The sequence below is a fragment of the Nannospalax galili genome, unplaced genomic scaffold, assembly GCF_000622305.1.
Source record: "Nannospalax galili isolate Female #2095 unplaced genomic scaffold, S.galili_v1.0 scaffold471, whole genome shotgun sequence".
Taxonomy (NCBI): Eukaryota; Metazoa; Chordata; class Mammalia; order Rodentia; family Spalacidae; genus Nannospalax; species Nannospalax galili.
In genome coordinates this window covers 2,503,994-2,530,402 of record NW_008330333.1, presented here as the reverse complement: position 1 = coordinate 2,530,402, position 26,409 = coordinate 2,503,994, and the positions used below count along the sequence as shown (strand labels likewise).

Sequence of the window (26,409 nt, the reverse complement as noted above, 5' to 3'; positions counted from 1 at the left end):
AAGAAAATATAAAAACAAAAAACCATTTTTTAAAAAAGTTTCAGGGGCTAGAAGAGATGGCTCAGTGGTTAAGAGCACTGGCTGTTCTTGCAGAGCACCTGAGTTCAGCTTCCAGCATTCACATTGCAGCTAACAACTATCTATCCATAAAAACTACAGTTCAAGGGAATCCAACGCCTTCTTCTGACCTTCATGGGCATTGCACACAAGGTACAAGATACACTTATATGCATGCAGACAAAATACTCATACACATTTTAAAAATAAATAACATTAAATAAGCTTAAATTTTTTTTTTCTTTTTTTTTTGGTCTTTTTGAGACAGGGTCTCCTGTAGCCTCAGCTGTCCTGGAATTCACTATGTAGACCAGGCAGGACTTGAACTCACAGAGATCCACCTGCCTCTGCCTCCCAAATGCTGGGACTACAGGTGTGAGCCACCACGCCCGGCTCTATGTACTTTTAAAATTTTATTTAGTGTGTGTGCACTGTGTGTGTGTGCACATACATGTACAGGTATGCAGGCACACACATGCCACAGCATATATGTGGAGATCAAAGGACAACTCTTGGGAGTCAGTTTTCTCATACCACCTTGTAGTATCTGAGGATTGAGGATGGAACTCAGGTCATCAGACTTGCATGCAAGTAAGTGGTCCAGTGGGTAAAAGCATTTGCTGTATAAGCCTGATGACCTTACTTTGACCCCTGGAACCCAAAATTGACTCTTGAAAGTTGTCCTCTGACTTCCATACACACGCTGTGGCACATGTATGCATTTTCTCCCTCTCTTTCTCTCCCTCCCCCCCATCATATATACAATAATAATAAAATAACCCATTTTTCAGATTAAAAAAAATCTGAGGCTCAGCCGGGTGTGGTGGCGCATGCCTTTAATCCCAGCACTCTGGAGGCAGAGGCAGGTGGATCTCTGTGAGTTCAAGGCTAACCTGGTCTACATAGTGAGTTCCAGGCCAGCTGGGGCTACAGGGAGACCCTGTCTCAAAAAGACCCCCCAAAAAATCTGAGGCTCAGGTTGGTTAGGAACTTAACAGTGTTCACATAACTGTGGCAGAGCCAAAATCAGGATTTGGATATGCCTGACCTCATATTTCCTTCATGATACTTTGTACCTGTCATGGAGCCACCCCAAGTTGGTGATGCTTGGAAGATGGTGAACCCCCTGTCACTAGTGCACTCTAAGTAGAAGCTGGAGCAGTCATCTGTGGGCAGATTGTACCCTCAGTATTGTGGCAACTTGAGATCCTTTTCCTGCAGAAGTCCTGCTAGTTCAATACATTTGGGTGTTACTGAGCTCCAGCTCCCCAGAATTCTCTCTTAGCTGGGTCTGAAGGCACAAGTCTATAAGTCTGTAATTTGAGCTATTTGGTAGGCTGAAACTAGAAGATAAAAAAGTCCAAGACCTTCTTGGACTATAGAATGAGTTGGGGGAGCTGGATAGATGGATAGATGGCTCAGCCATTAAGAACACTGACTGTTCTTGCAGAAGACCCAGGTTCTAATCCCAGCACCCACATGGCAGCTAACAACTGTCTGTAACTCCAGTTCCAGGGGATTTGACACTTGCTTCTGTCCTCTGCAGGCAATACATGCATGCACATAAAATAATAAGTAAAATATTAAAAAAAAATAGGGCTGGAGAGATGGCTCAGTGGTTAAGAACACTGGTTGTTCTTGCAGAAGACCAGGGTTCGTATCCCAGCACCCACATGGCAGCTAACAACTGTCCAAAACTTCAGTCCCAGGGGATCTAACTGCCTCTTCTGACCTCTGCTGGCATTGCACGACACGGGTCCACTTACCTACATGCAAGCAATACACGCATACACATAAAATAAAATTTAAAATTAAAAAATAAATAAAAATAAAAAGTTGAGGCTGGAGAGATGGCTCAGCAGTTAGAGCACTGGCTGCCGTTCCAAAGGACCCAGGTTCAATTCCCAGCACACACATGGTGGCTAACAACCATCATAGGGGATCTCACACCTTCTTCTGACCTCCTTGGGCATTGCATGACACAGGTGCATTTACATGCATGCACATCCACATTAAAAAAAAAAAAAAAAGACATGGTGGCATACACCTTTAATCCTAGTCCTTAGGAGGCCGAAGCAGGTGGATTTCTGTGAGGCTAAAGCCAGCCTGGTCTATGTAGTGAGTTCCAGGCCAGCCAGGGTTACAGGGAGACCCTTCTGGGAAAAAAAAAAAAAAAAAAAGGTTTAAGGATATAACTCAGTGGGGAGCAACAACAACAAAAATGTGCTGTAGCGATACTAAATGCTATTTTGCCCTACATATTGTCAATGGTGAGAGAACCTAGGGCAGGCTGGGCTTTGGTTATTCCTCTGACTTTGGGGATTCCCTGCCCTCTAGCCATTCATCTTAGAATCATGCCTGCCTTCCATCCAGCTGTCAGAGGAGCAGAGTAGAGCAACAGGAACACCTAGAGGCCTGATGTGGAGGTGATGGGGGTGGTCCTGCTGCTGTTCCTGCTGGGGAAAGGCAACATGTTGTCATGCTCACAATCAGGATTTGAAGCCAGAGTGTCTAGAATTATACCCACCCCCCACACTTTTTAGCTGTGTGCTTCTGTCCATGTTTCTTACCCTCACTGCATTTTGGTGTGCCCATCTTCCTGTAGTACTACCTGATGGATTGTCATGAGCTCAGGGAGGTCTGTGTGTGTGAGGACTCTGTGTAGGTGTACTCCTGTTACTCAATTCTTTTACCATGGTGTGTTCCTTTGTTAGATGCCAGCTGCCTGTGCTACTGGCTACACCTGGCCCAGGACCTACCTTGCCTTGATCAATGAGGAATCCCTAAAGTGAGGGAGGCAAGGGTTCTAAGGCTCTAGGTTCAGTACCATTGTGGTCTTGAGAACTGAAAATCCAGACTAGAGCCATTGCAGGAGTTGCCTGCCCATGTCAACCCTCCTTTACTTGTCTCCTGGTCAGAAGGAAAGCAACTGGGGACAGCAATGATGCCCTTTACTGTGGTAATGCTGTCCTGTAATCCTGACCACACTCCCTCCCTTACCCACTATCCTCCACACCTTGTCTCCCTTCCGTCAGCCCTGTTTTTCTTCTCTGGGCTCTGGTTAACTCTGCACCTCCTTTCCCCACAAAAGAATTGAGATCAACCCCAGCTGTCCTAGGAGGAGCTGAACTGTATGGCTGTGAACAAGCAGGTTCCTGGAACCCATTTTCCTGTCAACCTTCTGGCGTCAGGGTCCTAGGTGATATGGGGTCAGCAGGGCTCTCAAGGATATATGCTGTAGGAGAGGACCTTGATGTCTCCCCATGGTGTCCAGAGGGGGTCTGGCTTTGTGGACTTTGAGCTTCCTCTCTGGGCTGAAGGTGTCACCTGCAAGCCCAGGGAGGATTTCTTTGGGTGTGAAAGGGACATTGAACAGGTCCAATCACTCCTCCCCCACAGACCTGGTTACAGACTTGGACTTCTCTCCCTTTGATGACTTCCTTTTGGCCTCGGGCTCAGCTGACAGGACGGTGAGTAAGGCTAGTTTGAGGAGCTGCTTATGACCTGCTCACCATAGCCTAGGGCCCTCTGATCATGCAAACCTCTGTTCCTGCCCCTGCTGGCCCCTAGTGCCTGGTCCAAAGCTGTCTCATGATATGCCCTTACACTGCCTGACTGCTCAGGGAAGCAGACTGGGGAGGTATGGGAGGCTGGAGAAGACCACAGAACTCCTGTCCACACTCACATATAGTCCCCACTGACCTCTGACCACACCCTTTGATCTCTGGGTTGGGTTCCCTCCCTCTTCTCCATGACATGGGGGTCGGGTGTGGGGGAGTGGAGGGGAATGAAGGGGATAGGGGAGTATGTGGGGTATGTAGCTCCCTAGTCCCAACAGCTGAGGCAGGTGAGATGCCTTCTTCTCTCATGGATTGGCTTTGTTCAGCATAGGGCTTTACGAAGACCAGGGCAACAGGTCTGGACAAGCCTGGTTGTAGCCGTGAGACCCTCAATACCTGGCCTACAAATTTAATCTTTTCCACAGGTGAAGCTTTGGCGGCTTCCAGGCCCTGGCCAAGTCCTTCCCTCAGAACCTGGAGTGGTGCTGGGTCCAGAGGAACTGCCAGTGGAAGTACTACAGTTCCACCCCACCTCAGATGGTATACTGGTGAGCACCGCTGGCAGAGCTGTGAAGGTCTGGGACATAGCCAAGCACCAGCCCCTGACAGGTACGGCCACTCCAGAGTGGCTGCCCTTCCCTGAGTAGCTTCCATCTGGACACCCCTTACTTTCCCTGTTGGTGTTTTCAGTAATGTGAATTTTAAAAATATGTATCAGGGATGGGGTAAAACTTGGTAGTCTCAGTGGTAAGTAGTTGCCTTACATTTCTAAGGCCCTGTGTTCCACCCCCAGTGTGCATGTGTGTACACAAAAGTAGTAGTAGTAGGGCTGAAGAGATGGCTCAGCTGTTAAGAGCACTTGCTGCTCTTGTCGAGGACCCAGATTCAATTCCCAGCATCCACATCAAGCAGCTCGCAACCACCTATAACACCAGTTCCTGGAGAGCCAATGCCTTCTGGCCTCTGAGGGCACCTACATGCACATGGTGCATATACATATACACATAAAATAAATAATTTCAAGAGTATCAAAGTTTGGCTGGGCTTGGTGGTATAAGCTTTTAATCCCAGCATTTGGGAGGCAGAGGCAGGCAGGCAGATCACTGTGAGTTAGTTCAAGGCCAGTCTGGTCTACATAGTAAGTTCCTGAGGGCACCTGCATGCACATGGTGCATATACACATACACATAAAATAAATAAATAATTTCAAGAGCATCAAAGTTTGGCTGGGCGTGGTGGTACAAGCTTTTAATCCCAGCATTTGGGAGGCAGAGGCAGGCAGGCAGATCACTGTGAGTTCAAGGCCAGTCTGGTCTACATAGTAAGTTCCAGGACAGGGGCTATAGAGAGACTCTGTCTCAAAAAGACAAAAAAAAATAATAATAATAATCAAGATTTGCTTAGGTACATAATATAAATTAAAGCCTTGTAATAAATTCTCTCTGTAGGCAACTATTTTCATCTTTCTTAACTATTGTAGCACAAGCTGGCCTCAAACTCATGATCCTCCTCTTTCAGCTTCCCTTATAGGCATGTATTACAACACCTGGTTGTTGTACATGTATCCAACCCCCCAAGCTAGGGTAGGAGAATGAAGATAGCAAAAGCACAAGCCCAGGGTAGGGTAACCTAGGAGTACACTGAGAAGAAGTGTGGGAAATGAGAGGCAGGCTGAGAAACAGACAGCATCAAAAACTTGAGCATGGCCTGATGAGAGCAGGCTTAAAGAAGAAAGCCAGTGGATGCAGATATAGCATGTCTAAATAGAGCTGCAATCTTTGCCCGCTCCAGGATGAAAGAGATCCTTATCAAACCTGGTGTCTGACCTTGGCTGTTTCTCTGCAGAGCTGCAGGCCCATGGAGACGTGGTGCAGAGTGCTGTCTGGAGCAGAGATGGAGCCCTTGTGGGTACAGCATGCAAGGTAAGCGTGTAGCAAGCGACTGTGGGACTCAGCATGAGGTCAGTATGGTAAGTAAGTCAAACCTTGTAGGCACAAAAGTATTTATGGAGCTGAAGAGCCCTGAGTTCAGGATGGGCATATGTGAGCTCCTCATGCTACGAAGGATCCCTATCAGAGAGGACTTGAGGAGAGTCCTATGCTGCCTCCTGCTGGTCTGTGCTGTTTGGTTTTGGCTCTGTCCAGTCTCTCAGTAATCCTCACCCAGCTGCCTGTGTGGTTTCCCCAAACAACTTCTTGTAGTATAAGAGTTATGCAGCTGCCTGTGTTGCTTCTCCAAACAACTTCTTGTAGCATAAGAGTTATGCTAGTTGCAGTGGCAGTAGCAGTGGGCAAACAGCAAGGCGTTAAAGTCCGAGATGGGTGAATGGTGGCCTGAGGTGAACAGAGTTTGCATTTGACATATTACTGTGGTTGCTGTGTGGATATAACATGGCCAAGATGAGCAGTGTCTATAACTAAATTTGGAACAGTCTTCAAGGAGAGGGTAAGAGGAGTGTCCTTGCTTAGGGATAGTGGAGATGGAGGACATAGAGTGTTGGTGGTGGATTAGATGTGAAGTATGGGGGTCATTAGGTTGGGTCTTGGGTCCCAAGAGGAGAGCCCCATACTGAGATGGGCATGTGAACAGGTCTTAGGAGCTGGAGGGCCCCTTATGTGACTATTTTGGATAACACTGCTCACGTGGTGGTATAGATATGTTGAGCTGGGGTACCTGGAAACATCCCAGCCTGAATCTGTAGACCTGATGGGGTCTTGAACAGCGGAAGATGGAAAAGAGAGGTTTTCTGAGTGGAGGGTGGAAAAGAGCGGTGCAGTTTGTGCTCAGGGGTCAAGGGTATCCTCAGGAGGGAGGAAAATCATAAGATTGCAAGGAGAAGGTGATGGAAAGAAGGCAAGATGAGTGGAACCTGGGATCCAGGGAGAGTTCATCAGGGTAGCAATGTACCAGAGTCTAGGTAGTCTGGGTTTGAAGGACTAGGGAACTTTTGGAGACATTTTTGATGGTATGGAGCGCCTGGAAAGGGCTCATGAAAAATGGAAACTAGGGGTCTGAAGAGATGGCCCAGTGATTTAGAGCACTGGCTGTTCTTGCAGACCCAGGTTTGGTTTCCAGTATCCACATGACAGCTGACAACTGTCTATAACTCCAATTCCAGGGTATCTGACACCTTATACTGTCCCCTGTGGGAATTGCCCAACACAGGTACATTTACAAATGTACAGACAAAATGGTCATACACATAAAATAAAAATAAATTTAAAAAAATCTTTAAAAAAAAATTTTATTTTTATTTTTGTGTGTGTGTATGAGTGTATTGCCTGCATGTATGTGAATGCACCCATGTCGTGCAATGCCGCGGAGGTCAGAAGAAGGACTCGGATTCCCCTGGAACTGGAGTTAAGGATGGTTCGTAGTTGCCATGTGGGTGCTGGGAATCGAACCCAGGTCCTCTGCAAGAGCAATCAGTGCTCTTAACTGCTGAGCCATCTCTCCAGCCCCTAAAAAAAAATTTTAATGGAAACTTGGCATAATGCCCCATAGTCTTAGCACTAAGAAGGCAGAGGTAGGGAGATCAGGTGTTCAAGGTCAGCCTAGACCATGTTGTGAATTTGAGGCCAGCCTGGACTATATAAGATTATATCTCAGAAAACAACAGTAAAATGAATGGAGGCCATGGACCCAGAGAGATGAGTAGGGAGTACAGGGATAGAACCCTTTGAAAACCTCAAGCCCTGGATGCCTCTAGGCCCATGGGCCTACACATTTGCAGGAATCTTATTTCCTGTGTTATTCTCATCTTCAATCTGCCTTTTTTCTAGAGGGCTCATTTCTCAGTCTTTGTCAAGTATTTTTTCTCTTTTCTGGTATTATTCATTGTGTAGTAGATTGTAGACCCTGACCTGAACCCTGGGGATTGTGAAGTAATACAACCTCCAAGAGACCCTGGTTGACTTATTTGGGTTGAATCTTGGGGCATGGAAGACAAGTCCCAGCAAGTGAGCTTGGCACTGATCTTTGAGGATGAGACCTGACTGTAGACAAGATGGTTATTTATCCCAATCAAGGGACCAGTCTTGGTGACATCTCAGTTGAGTTAAGACCAGCCTTTCCTTCCTGTCAGAAACCTTTGTGCCCCTCCCTCACTGATAGAATGGTCTAGCCCCTCATTTTCCTTGGGTCTGAGCTCCATTTACCATCAGAATTGGGCAGGGAAGGACAAGGTACAGTGTGGACACTATGCCTGGCCTACTCCTGTTTTGCGAGGCAAGGGATAGAGGCCAAACCCAGGAGATTTACGCTGGTTCCCAGGTGGAAATATTTCCCCTCTAGACCTAGAGCCAAAAGCTGCCAGGACAAGAAGCACAAGCAGGTGGTGACAATGAGGTTGTGAGCTTGTGAGTTGACCCCTGCTCCCGGCCCTCCTTCCTAGATCATCTCTTCCAGGCTGGTACCTGTCAGCACATACTAGGATCAATGTATGCCTTGATCTTGTGCCCACTGCTGCCTGCCTTCCCTCTTTATCAGCAGTTGCTGGACTGAACTCTAAACTTGTATAGTTGCTGCTTGTGCTGCCTGACTGGACCAATGTGGGAAGTGGTGCTGGCATGCCACTTCTCATGAGAGCTGCCCTACGCTTATCTTGTTCTATTCCTATCCTGATGCTGTTGATGTAAAGCAACTCTGGCTTCCAGAGCACCCAAGCTAACCCTAACTTGTTTCCCTCTCTAATGACTAAGAGAAGGGACAGAAGGCCACTAGGGGGCGAACTGGCATCACAGGTGGCACAGCTTGGCCTAATGTGAGGTCTCTGGAGCCCTAAGTCCTGTCCAGTGAGCCTGGGGTGGGCAGGGCCATTATAACCTGGTTGCACCCCTCTACCTGGCTCAGAACAGCCTCAAGGTCAGCCTGCTCTGAACTCTGATTTATACCCAGCCTTAAACTATTGCCTCCTCCGTGGAGTTTGCTACATGCAAAGAGGGATGTTGTACTCTAACCCTTGTGCCCTCCCATTGAGAGACATTGTGTCCACCTAGTCATTGCTCAGTAGGCTCAGGCTTGCACAGGGCACAAAAGTTGTCAGTGGTGGGGTTGGTATTTGAATGTGGGCCTTCATTATCTCCTCAGCAGCTCTCGCCCTGCAGAATAGGAAGTATTTCCTCTCACCCTTCATCTTGGAGACTTGCCATCACTCCTGTCCTATAAGTCTCTTGCTTCTCTGTCTTCCTGTGTCTTCAATCTCTAGTTGTTCTCTCTCCCTTGCTGTCTTCTCTGTTCCTTGCTGTCAGTATTCTGTCTCTGTCGTGCACTGGCCTGTGTGCCTGGCTCTGGTTGTGCTCACTCTCCCTCTCATCTTCCTCATGCCTGATCTCTATAGGTCTCCATATGGCCCCTGGCTATTGGAGTACAGTGTTGTTTAGGACTTGAGCTCTGAACTGTGCTTGGTGCCAAGTGAAAAACAGCTAAGACGGCTTTGCCAGAAGCTCAGAACCCTGGAGCCCCCTGAGTGCCAGGGAGGCTTAACTTCCCAGGAGCTCTCAGGCCAGTCTGGCCCATGAAGCCCTGTGCTTGCCCATTGCCCCTCCACTCCCTCCATCTGCTTCCTCATTTGGCCTCTCCCCCTTCCATGTTATATATTCTGTCTCTGCATCTTGCTTATGCTGTTCCACCTGGCATTCCTAGGGCAAGCTCTGCTTTGTCCTTCAAGGTTCAGCTCAGGTTGAGCTGTGAGCTCTGCCATCACTGGAACTGGTTGTCCATTGCTCCATCCCAAGCACTCAGACATGGGCTAGGCACAGAGCAGGCATTCACTTGGTTTCTCTTTCATTTGATTTAAGTTTTAAATTTCTTAAAATTTTGAGACAGGGTCTCAGTCTCTAGTCTGGGCTGACCTGGAACTTCATTACTAACCTAGGCTGACCTTGAACTTGTGATCCTCTGACTGTTTTCTGAATGCTGGGATTATAAGCATGAGTCACCCTTCCTGGCATTGTTTTATTTTTAATTGATAGACTTTTCTAGAACTATTTTACAGGAAAAATAGAGCAGATAATACAAAAATTCCCCATATTCCTCCTCTCTTTACTTCTATTTCCTCTATATTTTTCAGGCAGGGTCTTTTTTCTTTTTTTGGTCTTTTTGAGACAGGGTTTCCCTGTAGCTGTAGCTGACCAGGCTGGCCTCAAGTTCACAGAGATCTGCCTGCCTCTGCCTCTCGAGTGCTGGGATTAAAGGGATGTGCTACCACGCCTGACTCAGGCAGGGTCTTTTTACTTAACCCAGGCTGACCTTGAACTTGGAAACCTACTGTTGCCTGTTGCTTCAACCTTCCAAGTTCCCCTCATTGCTCCTTGCCTCTTGCATTGGTGTACTATATTGTTGCAATTGGTACTGGCATTGGAACTCCCTGTGTAGACCAAGCTGGCCTCATCTCACAGAGATCCACCTACCTCTGCCCTACTGGGATTAAAGGCAGGTACCATCATGTCCAGCACATTCTGTGAATTTTGACAAGTACATGTTCCACTGTTCTAAAAATCCCCAGCACTCCATTTCATCCTTGTCTGCCCTCCTAACCACTACTGGCAAACACTTGCCTTTTACTGTGTCTGGAGATTTGCCTTTTCTTATAAGGTCAAGAGTTGGAATGATACAATATGCAAATTTCCAGACTGACTGCTTTTACGTAGCAATATCATTTAAGGTATATCCATGTCTTTTTTTTTTTAGTCTTTTTGAAGCAGGGTCTCCTTGTAGCCCCAGCTGTCTTGGAACTCACTATGTAGACCAGGCTGGCCTTGAACTCACAGAGATCCGCCTACCTCTGCCTCCCAAGTGCTGGGACTACAGGCGTGCACCACCATGCCCAGCTCCATGTCTTTTTTTTGACTGACAACTTAAGTACACCACATGTGTGCAGTGCCTTTAAAGACCAGAAGAGAGTGTTGGATCTCCTGGAACTGGAGTTTTTGGACATTTAAAAAATATATTTTATTATTTTTATTTTATGTGAATGGGTGTATTGCTTGCATGTATGTTAATGCACCTGTGTCGAGCAATGCCCACAGAGATCAGAAGAGGGCCTCGGATTCCCCTGAAACTGGAGTTACAGATAGTTGTCAGCCACTATGTGGATGCTGGGAATCAAACCCAGGTCCTCTGCAAGAGCAGCTCTTAACCACTGAGTCATTTCTCCAGCCCCATTACTGTATTTTTAAAAATATTCTATTCTACATAGTGAGTTCCAGGCCAGCTGGTGCCACAGGGAAACTCTGTCTCAAAAAGACCAAAAAAATTTTTTTTAATTTCTTTTTCTTTTTTTTTTGGTTAGGGTTTTTTTGTTTTGTTTTGTTTTGTTTGGGTCTTTTTGAGACAGGGTCTCCCTGTAGCCCCAGCTGTCCTGGAACTCACTATGTAGACCAGGCTGGCCTTGAACTCACAGAGATCTGCCTGCCTCTGCCTCCCAAGTGCTGGGACTACAGGCGTATGCCACCAGGTCCAACATAAATTTATTTTTCTTTTATGTGTATGAGTGTTTTATCTGCATGTGTGTAAATGCACCTGCACGTGCAGTGCCTGAGAGGCCTGATGGGGATGTCAGATCTCCTGGAACTGGAGTTATGGGTGGTTGTGAGCTACCATGTAGGTGCTGGGAACTAAACCCAGTTCCTCTGCAAGAGCAGCCAGTGCTCTTAACCATTGAGCCATTAATTCCAGCCCCCTCCAACCTTATTTTGAGACTGAGTCTCTCTCTGAACCTGAAGCTTACCAATTGATTAGACTAACTGCCCAGTGAGCCCCCAGGATCCTCCTTTCCAGTGCTCAGATTATAGATATACAGTATTGTACCTAGCTTTCTAAAAAACATTTTATTTATTATTTTTATTTTATGTGTATGAGTGTATTGCCTGCATGTATGTGAGTGCACCTGTGTCATGCAATGCCTCCGAGGTCAGAAGAGGGCTTCAGATTCCCCTGGAACTGGAGTTAAGGATGGTTTGTAGCCACCATGTGAGTGCTGGGAATCAAATCTGGGTCCTTTGCAAGAGCAGTCAGTGCTCTTAACCGCTGAGCCATCTCTCTAGTCCCTGTACCTAGCTTTTTATTGTGGGTGCTAGTGATCAGAACTCAGATCCTCATGTTTGCACAGCAATTACTTTGTCCACTAAACCATTTCTCCAGCCTCAAACTGACATTTCAACAAAAGAAGGTCTTCATATTCATAAAATTGGAATATCTGTCCATTGATTTAGATCTTTAATTTCTTTGATCATAATTTTGTAGTTTTCCTTATGTTTTGTTGATACATATTTGTAAAATTTATGCCGGGCGTGGTGGTGCACACCTTTAATCCCAGCACTCGGGAGGCAGAGGCAGGCAATCTCTGAGTTCAAGGCCAGCCTGGTCTACATAGTGAGTTCCAGGACAGCTGGTGCTACAGGGAGACCCTATCTCAAGAAGACCAAAAAAAAAAAAAAATTATAAATAAGCATTTCAGCTTTTTTATTGATGAAAATGGTAATGTTTTTAATTTCAAAGTTCAGATATTTGTTATTTTTCAGAATATGAAAATATGTACTAAAATATAAAATGGAAATACTGATCATCCCCCCACTTCCTCACACCTCATGTCCAGCAGTGACTCACTGGCCTGTGCTGGTCAAGTCCTTTCTCTTTGCTTAACCAACTCCCAAAATGTACAGGAACATGGTTACACAAATAGATATTTTTATTTATTTTGACCACAGTAGAATCACATCAAGCCATGTTATCCTACGATTTCCTCTTTACATGTAACAATTTATTATGGCCAATTATGGCCAAACCTGTAAACAGTGGGTACAAACTCTGCTGAATTTTTTTCTCTCAGTGATTGAACCCAGGGTTTCATACTTGCTAAACTAGGGCTTAACCACTGAGCTACACTCCCAGACATGTGTCCAGCCTTTTATGCATGTATGCTATGTACACAGACAGTAAGCATATACACAGATTATTTTTGCAGAAATAAGGACTTGAATAGAGCATGAACATTTTTTTTTCAGTACAGATTTTTTTCTTTTTTTAAATTTTATGTATGCATGTATTGCCTGCGTACAATGCCCGCGGAGGTCAGAAGAGGCTGTTGGAGCCCCTGGAACTGGAGTTAGCTGCCATGTGGGTGCTGGGATTCGAACCTGGGTCTTCTGCAAGAACAACCAGAGTTCTTAACTGCTGAGCCATCTCTCCAGCCCTCTTTTTTTGTATATGTATAAATTTTTAATTGAATTTTTATGTATTTCATACATAAAATCATCTTTATACCCCTTGCTATTTCCCCTTTGGTGCCCTCCCATAGCCCCCCACAGGAATTCATACATTCTGTCATTTGTATTAAGGCCTACTATGTAAAGTTAGTGTCCTGAGATGTCCCCCAGTATAAGTTTGTCCACCTGGGTTTAGTCAGTCTATCTAGAGCCTTTCCCTTCAAGATTACCTCTTCCTCTCACCCAGCAGTATTCAGCTGCCAATAATTCTTCAATTATGGCTAGGGTTTGCTGTTTATTTCCACAGTTCTGTGCTGGGTTTTTGTCTGCCTGTTTGTCTTTTTTCTATCCTAGTCCTCAGGAAATCTGGATCAGATGGTGCACTGAGAGGATGGGCAGGAAATATTAGCTTTTCTTTATGTTTAAAAGTTCTTTAAGCAGCTGGGCATGGTGACACTCGCCTTTAATCCCAGTACTTGGGAGGCAGAGGCAGGCTGATCTCTGTGAGTTCAAGGTCAGCCTGGTCTAGGTAGTAAGTTCCAGGCCAGCTGGGGCTACAGGGAGACCTTGTCTCCAAAAGACCAAAAAAAAAACAAAAAAAAAAAAAAAAAAAAAAGTTCTTTAAGCTAAGCTTGGTGGTATACATCTGTAACCCTGGTACTCAGGAGGCTGAAACAGGAGGATCTCTGTGAATCTGAGGCCTGCCTGGGCTACATCGACTAATTCCTGAAACAAAAAGTTCTCTATGTGTGTGGTGTGAGGGGTGGTATATGTTTATGCAGGCATATGCATGTGTGTGCACATGGAGGCCAGAGGTTCATATAGGGTTCCTTCCTTGATCATTCTTTTCTTACTTTGTGTATGTGTGTGTGTGGGGTATGTGTATGTACCTGTTTATGTTGATATATGCATATATGTGCATGCACATGTGGAAGCCAGATATTGATTTGAAGTTTCCTCCTTGATCACTCTCCACTTAATTTTTTTAAATATTCATTTTGTAGGGGAGGGTGTACCACAGCACATGTATGGAGGTCAGAGAACAACTGCCAGTGAGTTCTAAGGATCCTATCTCCATAAAACCAGTGCTGGGGTATAAGTGCATACCTGGCTTTATGTAAATACTGAAGATCTCAGGTCTTTATGCTTACAAGGCAGAATCTCCCCAATCCCAACATGAAGTTCTTTTGGGATTAAAGGCATGCACCACCATACCCTGTCCAACCTGAAGTTCTTAAAGTGCAGAAGAAACATCATCACATAAGCCAGGCTGGGCCTAGCAAAGGGCTGGACACACATAAAACAACCAGTAACCTCAAGTTTGATTTTGTACCTCCTTTTCTCTGTGATGGGGGTCATAGTAATGGTCCTGCTTCACAGGGTCATTGGAAAGGTGAGGAGAGGGTATGCATGATATGCTTGGCACATAGTAGGTGATAGGAAGCTAGTCTTGTCACTGAGTATATTCTTCTGGTAGATTGGACTGGAAGGCACCTGCCCTCCAGGTAAGAAGAGCCCAGCTAGGGAGGTGACATCTGGTGTGTGATGTCAGCCCTATATAATAGGGCACTGACTGATGAGAGCCTATAGTATGGGAGATGGACTAGCTCCCAAAGACCCGCCGGTTTTAATTGCATGGTCTGTTTTCTTCTCCCTTCTTTTCTAGGACAAGCAGCTACGGATCTTTGACCCCAGAGTAAGGGCCGAGGCCTCTCAGGTGAGTTGTGTGGGAAGTTGGGGTGAGTAGAAACCCCTGCCTAAAATGTGGACCATACAGTTTCAGCGGATGGAGGGACCCCTGGGAGACTGGTAGTAGCAGCAAGTTAGTGCTGTTGTCATTGTTGCTGCTACTACTGCTGCTGGGAGTTCGTTCCTTCTGGGGCCAAAGCTCTGAGTCCAGGGAGAGCCTGGCTTTGATCTCAGAGTTGAATACAGCCAGGCTGCCCACAGGCTCTCAGTGGAGGTGTCCTATGACTTCAAGAAGGTAATTTGAGATTCTAGCTTCCTCCCCTCCTCGAAGACTTTGCTCTCTCTTCCTGGCATGGTCAACAGACGCCAACTGCTGAGAAGTCAGAATCCTCACCCTGCTGTTGTGTCCCAGGTCTTATCATGGATCTTGGGATGGTTGGGTTTCCCAGCCCTGCAGGATCCAGGGATATAGGTATTTGGTTATATTGTATACTGGGTGCATCCAGTGTAAGTTGCCATGACTTCCAAGTGAGGGGGCCAGGGCCTTGGTTCGTGTAGTAGGCTTGTAGCCGCTGGGGAGTTAATTCATTTTGCTAATAGAGATCCTATAGGCAGCAGCCAAAAAGCCACACAAATGGCCCTGCATCGGATGATTGCTGTGGGCTTCCCTTGCTGGGAGGGCTTAGTGCTTTTCTTTAAAAACTAGCTTACAGGTGAGGACTCAGTTTTACCTGAGGTCCTGAGTAGATGGCCTGAGGTAAGCCAAGCTTGTTCTAGAAGTCATCTGAGGGGTGCAGAATGGAGGCAGGCTGTGTAAAGGACATGTACCCTGGGCTGTGGGAAGCCACTATAGCTTTGTTTCTAAGATTTTACTTATTTTTGTTGGGTATGGTGGCGCATGCCTTTAATCCCAGCACTTGGGATGCAGAGGCAGGCGGATCTCTGTGAGTTCAAGGCTTGCCTGGTCTACATAGTAAGTTCCAGGCCACCTGTGGCTACAGGGAGACCCTGTCTCAAAAAGACCAAAAAAATAACAATTTTAAAAAGATTTTACTTTTTATTTTATGTGTATGAGTGTTTTTGGCTACGTGTATGTAGCCATGTCTGACAATGCCCACGGAGGCCAGAAAAGGGTGTCAGATCCCTTGGGACTGGAGTTACCTATAGTTGTAAGCCACCATGTAGATGTTGGGAACCAAACCCAGGTCCTCTGGAAGATCAGTGAGTGCTCATAGTCACTGAGCCATGTCTCCAGCCCCCACTAGAGGGTTGTTTTGTTTTTCTGTTTCTTTGTTTTTTGTCTTTTTTGAGACAGGGTCTCCCTGTAGCCTCAGCTCGCCTAGAACTCATGATAAAGACCAGACTGGCTTTCAAAGATCTGCCTGCCTCTCTCTCCCAAGTGCTAGAATTAAAGCCATGTGCTACCACACCTGGCTCCACTAGAGAGTTTTAAGCAAGAAATGAAATCAGTGGGGTTTTTTCTTTTTTTTTTTTTTTGAGTCAGGGTTTCACTATGTAGTCCCGGCAGGCTGAAACTTGCTCTGTAGATCAGCCTGCCTCTGCCTCCTAAGTGTTGGGATTAAAAGCATGTACCACCTGTTAGATTTATTAAATTAATTATTAGTGCATTGCCTGTAGGTAGGTAGGTGTACCCGTGTGGCACAGTGCCTACAGAGGCCAGAAAAAGGTGTCAGATCCCCTGGAACTGGAGTTATGGACAGTTGTTAGCCACCATGTGGGTGCTGGGACTTGAACCCGGGTCCTCTGTAAGAGCAGCCAGTGTTCTTAACCTCTGAGCCATCTCTCCAGCCCCCAGGATTTGTTTATTAAAAGAACTTTCTAGAAACTGAGGCTTCTTCCCCCAGCGAGGTGGTGCAAGGTCCTGCTGCCATGTCTAGGGAGGAACTCCCCAGTAAAGACTCAGGTCATCATAGATAGCCTTCTCCCCATTTTAAGAACTGGAATCCACTGGGGGTCAAGGATAGCCTTGGGACTTCTGTCTCCTCATTCTCAAAATCCTATTCACCTAGTACCTTTTGAAAGCCAAAACAGTATAGTCTGTTCCATTTTGTCTAGCTGAGGACTGAAAAGAGGCCCCATCTAACAGGTGAATGGAGCAGAGCAGTTAGTGCCAATCCTGGCTGTATATCTTAGTAAGGCTGCTGATCTCATCCCACAGGGTCACTTGAGTCTCAGATTGGTGTGGGTGTTCACAGTAGGCTTCACTGGTAGGCTTTCTTTGATTGACCTCCAAGCCTTTGCCCAGAAAGGGTTCCCTAGATCTGTTCGAAGGCAAGGTGGAAGCCCCTTCTCAGGGTGCCTATGCAGGGTCCTGGGGTTGCTGCACAGGGCACCTGAAGTCAATGCCTACTGGGTATTGCACTGAACCAACTCTTTGAGTGTTTTCTTTCTCCTTTCCCCTCTGCAGTGGCCTCTTTTCAGCCTTCTTTCTTCCCCTCTTCCACTTCTTCCTCCCCCTTCTCCCCACCCCACAGAGGTGGTCTGTGTCTGAGGTTGAGGTGGAGCTGGTGTGGCTGCTGGCCAAGGGGCTCTAAGTTGTTTAAGAGAGCAGACAGGCAATGAGGATCTGGATCTGGAGGAGTCCCCTCGAGGGGCTTCAGCTAGGAGACCTGGGAAGAGCGTGGGCGGCTTCCCCCCCCCCCCCCCCCAGATGATGGAATGGTGCCTCTGCTTGGCTCTGCTGCTGGATCCAATGCGGGGGCAGCAGCGGGCCTGGAATGTTGCCCTCCAACCGGCCCTGCCCCCCCAACTTCCGCCCAGGGCATCTGGCCCACACCTGGCTTCTATTACGAAAACCGCTGCTGGCGGCCAGGGTGGTGTGAGCTGAGGGGCCAGCTCAGAGAGATTCATTCTGGGAGTGCTTTCTGAGTTTCTCCTTCCTGCCTGGCAGAAGTCATGGTTGGGGGCAATAGAATGTATCACTCTGCATCCTATCTGACCTTTCTGAGTCTCTCCTTATCTGAACCTTACTGCCCCCAGAGACTAGAGGTTACACATATACAGTGGAGTCCTCTCCACTGTCATCTTTGGACTGTGCCTTTAGCCACTTGAGTTTAGAGCAGAGGACCCTTGGGTGGTTCCCTATTGTTTTATACTCCTACTTTTTTGTTGTTTGTTTTGGTTTGGTTTTTGTTTTGAGACAAGGTCTCATTAATATAGCCCTGGTTGTCCTGGAACTTCCTATGTAGACCAGGCTGGCCTGAAACTCACAAAGGTCCACCTGCCTCTGCCTTCAGAGTGCTGAGATTAAAGGCCTGGGTCATCACACTTGACCCCCTACTTCGTTTTAATTTTTTATTTCAATTTTTTTTTTTTTTTTGTCTTTTTGAGACAGGGTCTCCTTGTAGCCCCAGCTGTCCTGGAACTCACTATGTAGACCAGGCTGGCCTCAAACTCACAAAGATCCGCCTACCTCTGCCTCCAAGTGCTGGGATTAAAGGCATGTACCACCATGCCCAGCTCAATTTTTATTTATGCTTTTTTATTTTGTTTTGAGACAAGTTTTCATGTAGTATACATTGGCCTCAAATTCACTGTGTAGCTGAAGCTGGTCTCGAACTCCTGATCCTAAGCTCTACCTCTCCAGTACTGGAATTACAGCTTGGTTTTTAATTTGTATTATATTTGAGATGGAGGTGTTGCCCAGGCTGTTCTTTATTCCTGCATTCAAGTGACCTTTTCTCTCTCTCTTTTTTTTTTTTTTTTTGGTCTTTTTGAGACAGGGTCTCTGTGTAGCCCCAGCTGGCCTGGAGCTTACTATGTAGACCAGGCTGGTCTTGAACTCACAGGGATCTTCCTACAGGTTAAAAGCATGTGCCACCTCACCCAGCTTAAGTGACCTCCTGACTAAGCCTCCTGAGCAGTTATAGGCAGGAGGCACATGCTTGACTTCCTACTTTAAAAAAAATGCTTTTTATTTATTATTTTTATGTGTATGAGTGTATTGCCTGCATATATGTAAGTGTACCCATGTCGTGCAGTGCTCACAGAGGTCAGAGGAGGGCATTGGATCCCCTGGAACTGGAGTTACAGTTGGTTGTTAGCTGCCATGTAGGTACTAGGAACCAAACAGATCCTCAAGAGCAGCTAGTGCTCCTAACCACTGAACCATCTCCCCAGCCTCCAATCCCTCTCCCCCTCCCCTTTTTTTTTAAGGCAAGGTCTTACTATATCACCTTGATTGGCCTGGAACTTGCTGTGTAGACCAGGCTGGCCTGAATCTACCTGCCTCTACCTACTGGGATTAAAAACTTGTGCCACCACACTCAGCTCCTCCTTTCCTTCTTAGCTGCATTTATGCATTACGTCCCACATACTTAGTGTGTATGACTCCCTCTCATTCCGATGGCTCTCCTAGAAAGTCAACTTTCTGGTTTCTTTTGTTGCCCAGGCTAGGACTCTTGAGGATCAGGTCATTTCTTTCATTGACCAGGATGCAGCAGAGTAGCAGAAGCTTAGCTGGGTCTCTCTGAGCCCCTAGACCTCCTGAGCCAAAGTCCTGAAGCCATGGCTATTCCAGGGAAACAGCAACTCAGTTGCTGATCTCTTGGGGGATCATAGGGGTCAGTGGTGGTGACTGGATGCTCATCAGAATCAGGAGGGGGCTAGAATCAACCCTCTGACCTCTTTTTTGGGCATGTGCCTCCTAACTACCTCCTAGTGTCATGTCAGGGTGACTGGCTGAGGAAGAACATGGTGGTCAGGTGGTTGGACAGTAATGGGGGTTGGTAGTGTCTTTTCACTGGAGAAAGTTCCCTTACCCCAGGAAGAAGCCTAGAGTTCCCTACCCCGCACAGAAAGCATTACCATGGCAATGGAGAGTGGCTTTGGCTGTACCACAGCTGGAATGATGACTATGCAACTCCCCTCCTAGTTGTGGCTGAGTGGGTGCTGCCAGGCCACAAGCCTTTCCTGTTCTTCAGGTCAGGTATGGGGAGAATTGTCAAGGGACTGAGTGGCAGCAAAGACCTCTTGGGGTTTTTCCTTAAGCATCAGGATGGCCTGGTGACCTATGGGGACAACGGTCATATCCCAGCAGGACCTACTTGTAGTCCACCTGGTAATAATTCATACAGGGATGGGGGCAGTGGAGGCAGGGCTTCCACCTATAACCTTCCCTTTGCTGCTTTGTGGCACTTAACTGCTATGACATTATTCTGTTCATTCTAGTTAGCCTCTTGATACATATGTTCCATGGGCTTTTCTGCTTCATTCACTGTGTCTACAGCTCCGAACATAGCATATGGCTTGAATAGTCACATTATGAAAGAAAAAATGAGCAACCTCACATTTTTTGTTTGTTTAGACAGGGTCTCCTGTAGCCCCAGCTGGCCTGGAACTATGTAGACCAGATTGGCCTCGATCTCACAGAGTCCCCCATGCTTCTGTTGGGATTAAAGGCATGTACCACTACATTTGGCTTCACTCACATTCTTTTATTATTTATTTTTATTTTTTATTTCTTTTTTATTTTTGGTCTTTTTGAGACAGGGTCTTCCAGTAGCCCCAGCTGGCCTGGAACTCACTGTGTAAACCAGGCTGGCCTCAAACTCACAGAGATCCGCCTACTTCTGTCTCCTGAGTGCTGGGACTAAAGGTAGACGCCACCATGCCCGTCCTTCACTCACATTCTTTTCTTTTCTTTCTTTTTTTTTTTTTTTTTTTTTTTTGTCTTTTTGAAGCAGGGTCTCCCTGTAGCCCTAGCTGTCCTGGTACTCACTATGTAGGCCAGGCTGGACTTGAACTCACAGAGATTCACCTACCTCTGCCTCCCAAGTGCTGGGACTACAGGCGTGCACCACCACGCCTGGCCACTCACATTCTTGATTCTCCTTTTGAGACATGCCCTGCCCCACTGCTGACTCCTAGTACAACCCTTCACCCATGGGATGCCTCACATGTTTGTTGAATGAATAAATGCATGTGAGTGTGTGATATGCAGACCGGTTGTGAGCCATCTGGTTTGCACTTTCACAAAGGATATTGCACATGGTGGAGGAATAAGAGCCTAAATGACACTGCTGACCCACTATGGTCCGCCAGAGGTGGAACTAGTCAATGACTTGGCCCTAGTTCTGACCCCACATCTCCTCTTACATGGAGAGATGAGTGTGGGGCCTTGGTTCTTAGGCTCCAGCCCCAACTTCCTGTGCCACTGTAGCCGGGTGGGAAGGGAACAGTGAGAAAAACCCCTTGAAGGACAGGCGGAGCGTTTCCAGCAGTCTCCCACGCTGGGGTCAGCCTCTGTGTACTGGGGAGGGGGCCCTGGGCCAGCTTCTTGCCGCTGCTTCCCTCCCTCATTCATTCCCAAGGAGATCGTGGGAAGCTTGGAGGAGGCTGGCCACATTTAGGGTGAGCTATTTTTGGTAACAGGGTCCTTGTCTCAGGCTCCAGGGGCCAGGGTGACTGGGGAGGGAGCTGTTCGCATTTCCTCTGGCCTCTGGACTCCCTCCTGCACAGGCCCAAGAGGACAGGGCCACTCCCCACCCCATTGTGTGAACTTTTTCTTTCCTGGGGGCTTTGAGCCATCAGGGGCACTGTTCCACCCTCCTTGGAATGTTCCCCAGCTTTGGCCCTAGGCCCTCCTTCTGGCCTGCTGGCAGTGACAGGAGGCAGCAATAATCCTTCTAATCCTGTGATTTGCACGGGGCTTTTCTGAAGTCCCAGTCCTTCCACGCATACTTTCAGTTGATCCTAGAGGCAGCGCCAGGGAGTGGGTGGTATGAGCACTATGTGCCTCATTTACAAGGGGAAAAATGGAATCAGAGAGGGAATGCATTCCCCAGGGCCACATAGTTATTAGATGCGGATCCTCAGCCATGTGCCTTCTCAGGGCACCTTCAGAGGTAAGAAATTATTGCTGGCTTTGACCCTAGTATTCTAGCCCTCTGATAAGGAAGAAGATCAACCCTGATCCCAGTGGCTCCTGGTTACAGAGCTGCCCTCAGATGCTGAGGTAGGGTCCTTTCTGTGTCACATATGACCTTCAGGATCTCCTGTTTTCTGTGGGTGCTCAGACAGGTGGGCGCAGAACTCCCCACCTCCTGGTTACCCAAGGAATCCTTGTCCCCAGTAGGGGGCCCTGGTGACTTATTGCTGTCTCTTGTCTCCTGCAGAGCACAAAGGCCCATGAGAATAGCAAGGACAGCCAGCTGGCTTGGACAAGTACCCAGGAGCACCTTGTGTCCACTGGATTCAACCAGGTAGTAATTCCTACAGCACGCAGGGCACTGCCAGATGGGGACATGTCTAACCCTTTAGGCTCCTGCTCCCAGAAGGTGGGGTGGGAGTGGGGGTGCAGTTCCAGGCCTATCCATATACGGCCTGGTTGTGAAGCCTGGTCTCAAGGCCCCAAGGGACGGACAGCTTCGGAAAACTGGCAGATTCCATTTGTAATAGCTAAGTCCGACCCTGGGAGCCACGGTGACGGCCCCGCAGGGATCAGAGTCCATGGAGAGAACCGCCTCTTGTCCCTTATCACCTAAGGGTTCTTAAAGGGGCAGGACTTGAAAACCCAAACTCTCCCTCCCTGGCATGACTCCCTGCTGGTCTGGGGCAGGTAATGCTGCCAGGCTGCACCCTCAGGCACTGGGTTCCAGGAGGGAATAGACCTCTAAGCCTCTCTCTACTTCTCCCCACAGATGCGTGAGCGAGAAGTGAAGCTCTGGGACACCCGACTCTTCTCCAGCGCTCTGGCCTCCCTCACCCTGGGCACGTCATCTGGGTAGGAGCTGTGGCATGCTGGGGGACTGAATTGAGGGTATAGAAGGTGTCCTGAGTTCAGGCCTGGTGTGCAGTGTGGTGCTTTGGTGAGGCCCCCTGTCAGTAGGAGTGGCTGGTAACTAGAGTGTGTGGCAGATACCTGAGCCTGAGCTGCAAGGTCTTTGCCAAAGAGCCCTGGCCCAGCCCTCCAGGATCCCCAACTGACTTTACCAGCAAGGGGCACTGAAGCAGTCCTAAATGGGCCAATGAATGGCCTTGCCCTTTCCTCTTGGATCCCTGTCAGCAGGATAGTCCCTCAGTCATGGGGCAGGCTTCATAGCTTGAGGTTCATGCAGGTATTTTGACATTTGGAGTAGGAGCTGTAACCTTACAAATGTGTTGTTGAGGGGAAAGTGTAGGAGTGGGCTTAATTTTGCTGTGGATGTTTTCATGGGGTTAAGAACCCAAGGATATTTGAGGCTGTGGCAGGAAGGAGGACATATATGGATGTGATGGAGCAGATGGGCATACTTGGAGGTGCATGTGGCAGGTAGGGTTGGGCTTGGATTCCTACTTGGAGGCTTATATAAGAAGCTTGCTCAGCACCTGCCACATAAGTCCCTGGTCTGACCCAAAGTAGGGCTGGTGCCCAGGTAACACAGAGATCCATGTGTACCACATCCTTCCATTCCTGCCCCCCTGAAGTGTGTGGAGTAGGGTTTGTAGCAATGCCTGGTAGGGCCCCTGGCCAAGCTGAGCACCTCTATGTGGAGATGGCCTTGTCCTACAGTGGCTTAAGAACTGGCCTCTATGAGGCCATGGCAGGTATTTGCAAGAGACAGTCCATTCAATCATGGACAGCTGTGGAAGCTGTGGCTCTAAGAGGATTAGAGACTTAGCCAGGTACCACTACATGGGAAGGAGGCAAGGACTCAGACCCTGTTCTGAAGGCTTGGGTGTAACCCATGGAAGGGTCTGCTGAGAACCCTCCTGGGCAGGTTGATTGGGAATACTTGAGGCCTTGGCTAGCTTATCCAGCCCATCTTTTTTGTATTTCAAAACTGAAGAATCTGAATCACAGAGGGGCAGGAGTCTGTGAAAAAGCTCCAGGAACAAGGGTACATTGAGAGCCAAGGAATGCTGGAGGGGTCTTCTTTGCACCCTCAGAGAATAAGTTATGGTCAGGGAGACAAAGACTCTCAAGGAGAGTCTGAGATGTTAGCAATACTCATTTTACAGATAAAGAAGGCAAAGTTGAGCCAGATTTAGGGCTTTCCTTGAAATCACACAGGAGCAGGAGGTAAGGGGCTGAGGCAGTACTATCATCAACCTATACCTGCTCTGGTGCTAGGCCCTGTCCCAGAGGACTCAGTGTTGCTGGGCCTTAGATACAGCCAGCATCTATCCTGTATACCTAGCCCAGGCCTCTCACTTTATCTTCCAGACCTCCTCAAGCCAGGTGACCCATTCCCTATAGGCCCCCAGCAGAGGTACTGTGGGTATGAAGGGACCTGGCACCATCAATAACTGCTCTTCACCTACCACTTCCTGCCTGCCAGGCTCTACCCTCAGTGGTAGTGGTGCCCTCCCCTGCAGAGCCATCTCCTGCCCACTCTTAGCATGGCCCTTAGAAGAGTTAATGCCCAGACCCCTTGGTGCCACTGGCCAAGGCTGACCCTGTAATTATAGCAGTTAAGAATAGCCTCGAAGGACCAACAGGACTGGAATTTGTCAAATCACTCCCAGATGGGCTGCCAGGTCAAGCTTCCCTTCTCTTAGTCCTCCAGCCCTGGCCTCTATCCTGGCAGGCTGACACCCTTGGCAAAGGAACTGGGACTCTCCAACCTCCACAAAGCTGTTAGATGCCAGGGATGCGTGCCAGTATCCAGGCTGTTCAGAGAGGTGGCAGGTCCTCTTGTCCTCCCAGGTGTCCTGAAAAACAGAGTCCCTTTACCCCCATGATTGAAGATGGAAAGTGTGCAGGGCTCTAATTGTGGGTATAGCCATGAGGGAGGTTGGCATCTGTGTCCACTCAGTGACCTTTGATTTCTTCTGTTAAAAATTTTCCATCTTGGTTTAGGTAGAACAGTGTGTACTCATATGAGTTAGAGGGGCCAAGGGTTAGGTACATGCCCATCCCCCTCCTCTTCCTCTCCCAGGGTCCTCTGTTGTGGTTCCCATCTCTGTGCTCTTATCATTTTTAGTGTCTATGAGGACACTTGCCACAGTGGGAAGAGTGGCAGACTGACAGCCAGGCCTCCTCAGGCCATAAGGAGGGCTCAGGCTACCAGCCAGAGGGCTTTCCAGCATATCCTGTGTGCCAGGCCCTGGGCACAGCATGGGAAGAGATGGGTATGAACTTTGGGGTTATATATGAAGATGGTGGGAAGATGTGGGCAAACTGTAGGTCCTACCTTGTGGAGCAGCAGGGCTATGACTTGCAGTGTTCTTCCCCATGCTAGTTACCCTTCTTTGGGCCAGAGAGGAGGTGTTGGGATCCCATCTATCTTTTAAAAAATATTTATCATTTTTATTTTATGTGTACAAGTGTATTGCCTGCATGTATGTGAGTGCACCTGTGTCATGCAATGCCTCAGAGGTCAGAAGAGGGCCTGGAACTGGAGTTAAGGATGATTCTTAGCCACCATGTGGGTGCTGGGAATCAAACCCAGGTCTTCTGCAAGAGCAGTCAGTGCTCTTAACAACTGAGCCATCACTCCAGCCCATAATTTATTATTTTTATGTGTATGAGTGTATTGCCTGCATGTATGTAAGTGCACCCATGTGGTGCAGTACCCACAGAGGTCAGAAGAGGGTGTTGGATCCCCTGGAACTAGAGTTACAGATGGTTGTTGGCTGCCATGTGGTTGCTGGGAATCAAACTTGGGTCCTCTATAAGAACAGCCAGTGCTCTTAACCACTGAGCCATTTCTCCAGCCTTGAATCCCATGCCTCCTATGAGCAAGTTGCTGCTGTTTCACTCTTCTGCAAAGGGGGTTGTTGGGCTTAGAATGTGAGCTTATGGAGCCCCAAGTAATAGTGTCTGTGGTGAGAAAACATAACAGTGGGGCTGGTCTTTGGTAGACGTGCATCTTAGCCTAGGCCCCATCAGGAAATGGGGTGATCTGAATACCTTTTCTGAGAGGCTCCTTTCTCGGGGTCGTGCCATCCTACTCTGCCATCTTTCTTAACTAGGTTTGCTTTGCAGCAAAAACATTTACTCAGCAGCTGCCATCTTTATCAGTGGCCCACAGGCTGCAAAGGCCCCTTTGATGGGGCTGCTGGGGAGGGGGACGGTGGGCCTCATTACCGCTGGTTCCCTAATAGGATCCAGGCCTACAGGAAATCCACCTGGGCTGCTGCCGTCACCACCGCTGCCTCAGTAGGAAGGGGCCCCACCCAGGCCCAGTGCTGCCACCCGCTACCCACACGACCCACCACCCACACCCTCCCTCTTGCCTGATCCCTTAGCAGCCACTAATTGAATCCAGAGCCTCGAGTGGCTAGGCCTGACTTGGAGCTGACATCAATACTCCAAACCACAGGGCCTGCTCCCCAGACCTGGCTGGGCCACCTCCTTCCCTTTAGGAGTGAGACTAAGTGACAGGGCAATGACCCAAAGAAAGACATTGGCATTGGGGCCTCTGGCTAGCTTCATTTTATGGTGGGCCCCACCACTGCCCCAGGGCCCACCTTACCTCTCAGCCCTGAAGGTAACAGGCAAAGATGCTGTGTATTCATCACTTTTCAGAGCTCCTGGCACCCAGGCCAGGCCATAACCTTCTTGAACCTAGCCCCGCCACACCTACCCTGTGGTTTTCCTAGAAAACACTCCCTCCTTGAGGTTACAAATTGGCTGGGCACCTCCCCAGGGCAGGAGGTAAAGGGGCACCCAAGACTACCATGCATGGCACCATCTGCAAGCCAGACAGCCTTTTGACCCTGTCCCTGCTACTAATGTTCTATCTTCGTCCCCCTTCCTGCCCATCAGGCTTCTTGCCTTGGTGACTCATGCTTCCCTAACCAATGGCCTTCTTCACAGCTTGGCTAGAGCAGATTTCTCTACTGTGCCAGGGGTAGTAGAGACAGCAGGAAGGAGCTGGGGCCACACATATCTGGCCAACCTAGGGCTCCGCAGAAGAGTCTAAAAGCTACCTGGTCCCAGGATCAGCCAT

General features: G+C 48.1%; 1 protein-coding gene across 5 annotated transcripts in view; it reads left to right on the top strand.

The window, feature by feature from the left end:
* LOC103744511 (mitochondrial import inner membrane translocase subunit TIM16) overlaps positions 1–26,409 on the top strand; it is a 70,411-nt gene that overhangs the window by 6,135 nt on the left and 37,867 nt on the right. For all 5 annotated transcript variants that reach the window (XM_029570191.1, XM_029570196.1, XM_017801533.2 and 2 more), the window contains exons 4-9: positions 3,457–3,527; positions 4,043–4,226; positions 5,463–5,539; positions 14,490–14,540; positions 21,649–21,735; positions 22,174–22,256. In XM_029570191.1, coding sequence (XP_029426051.1) covers positions 3,457–3,527; positions 4,043–4,226; positions 5,463–5,539; positions 14,490–14,540; positions 21,649–21,735; positions 22,174–22,256 — 553 coding nt within the window. The remainder of the gene's footprint in view (positions 1–3,456; positions 3,528–4,042; positions 4,227–5,462; positions 5,540–14,489; positions 14,541–21,648; positions 21,736–22,173; positions 22,257–26,409) is intronic.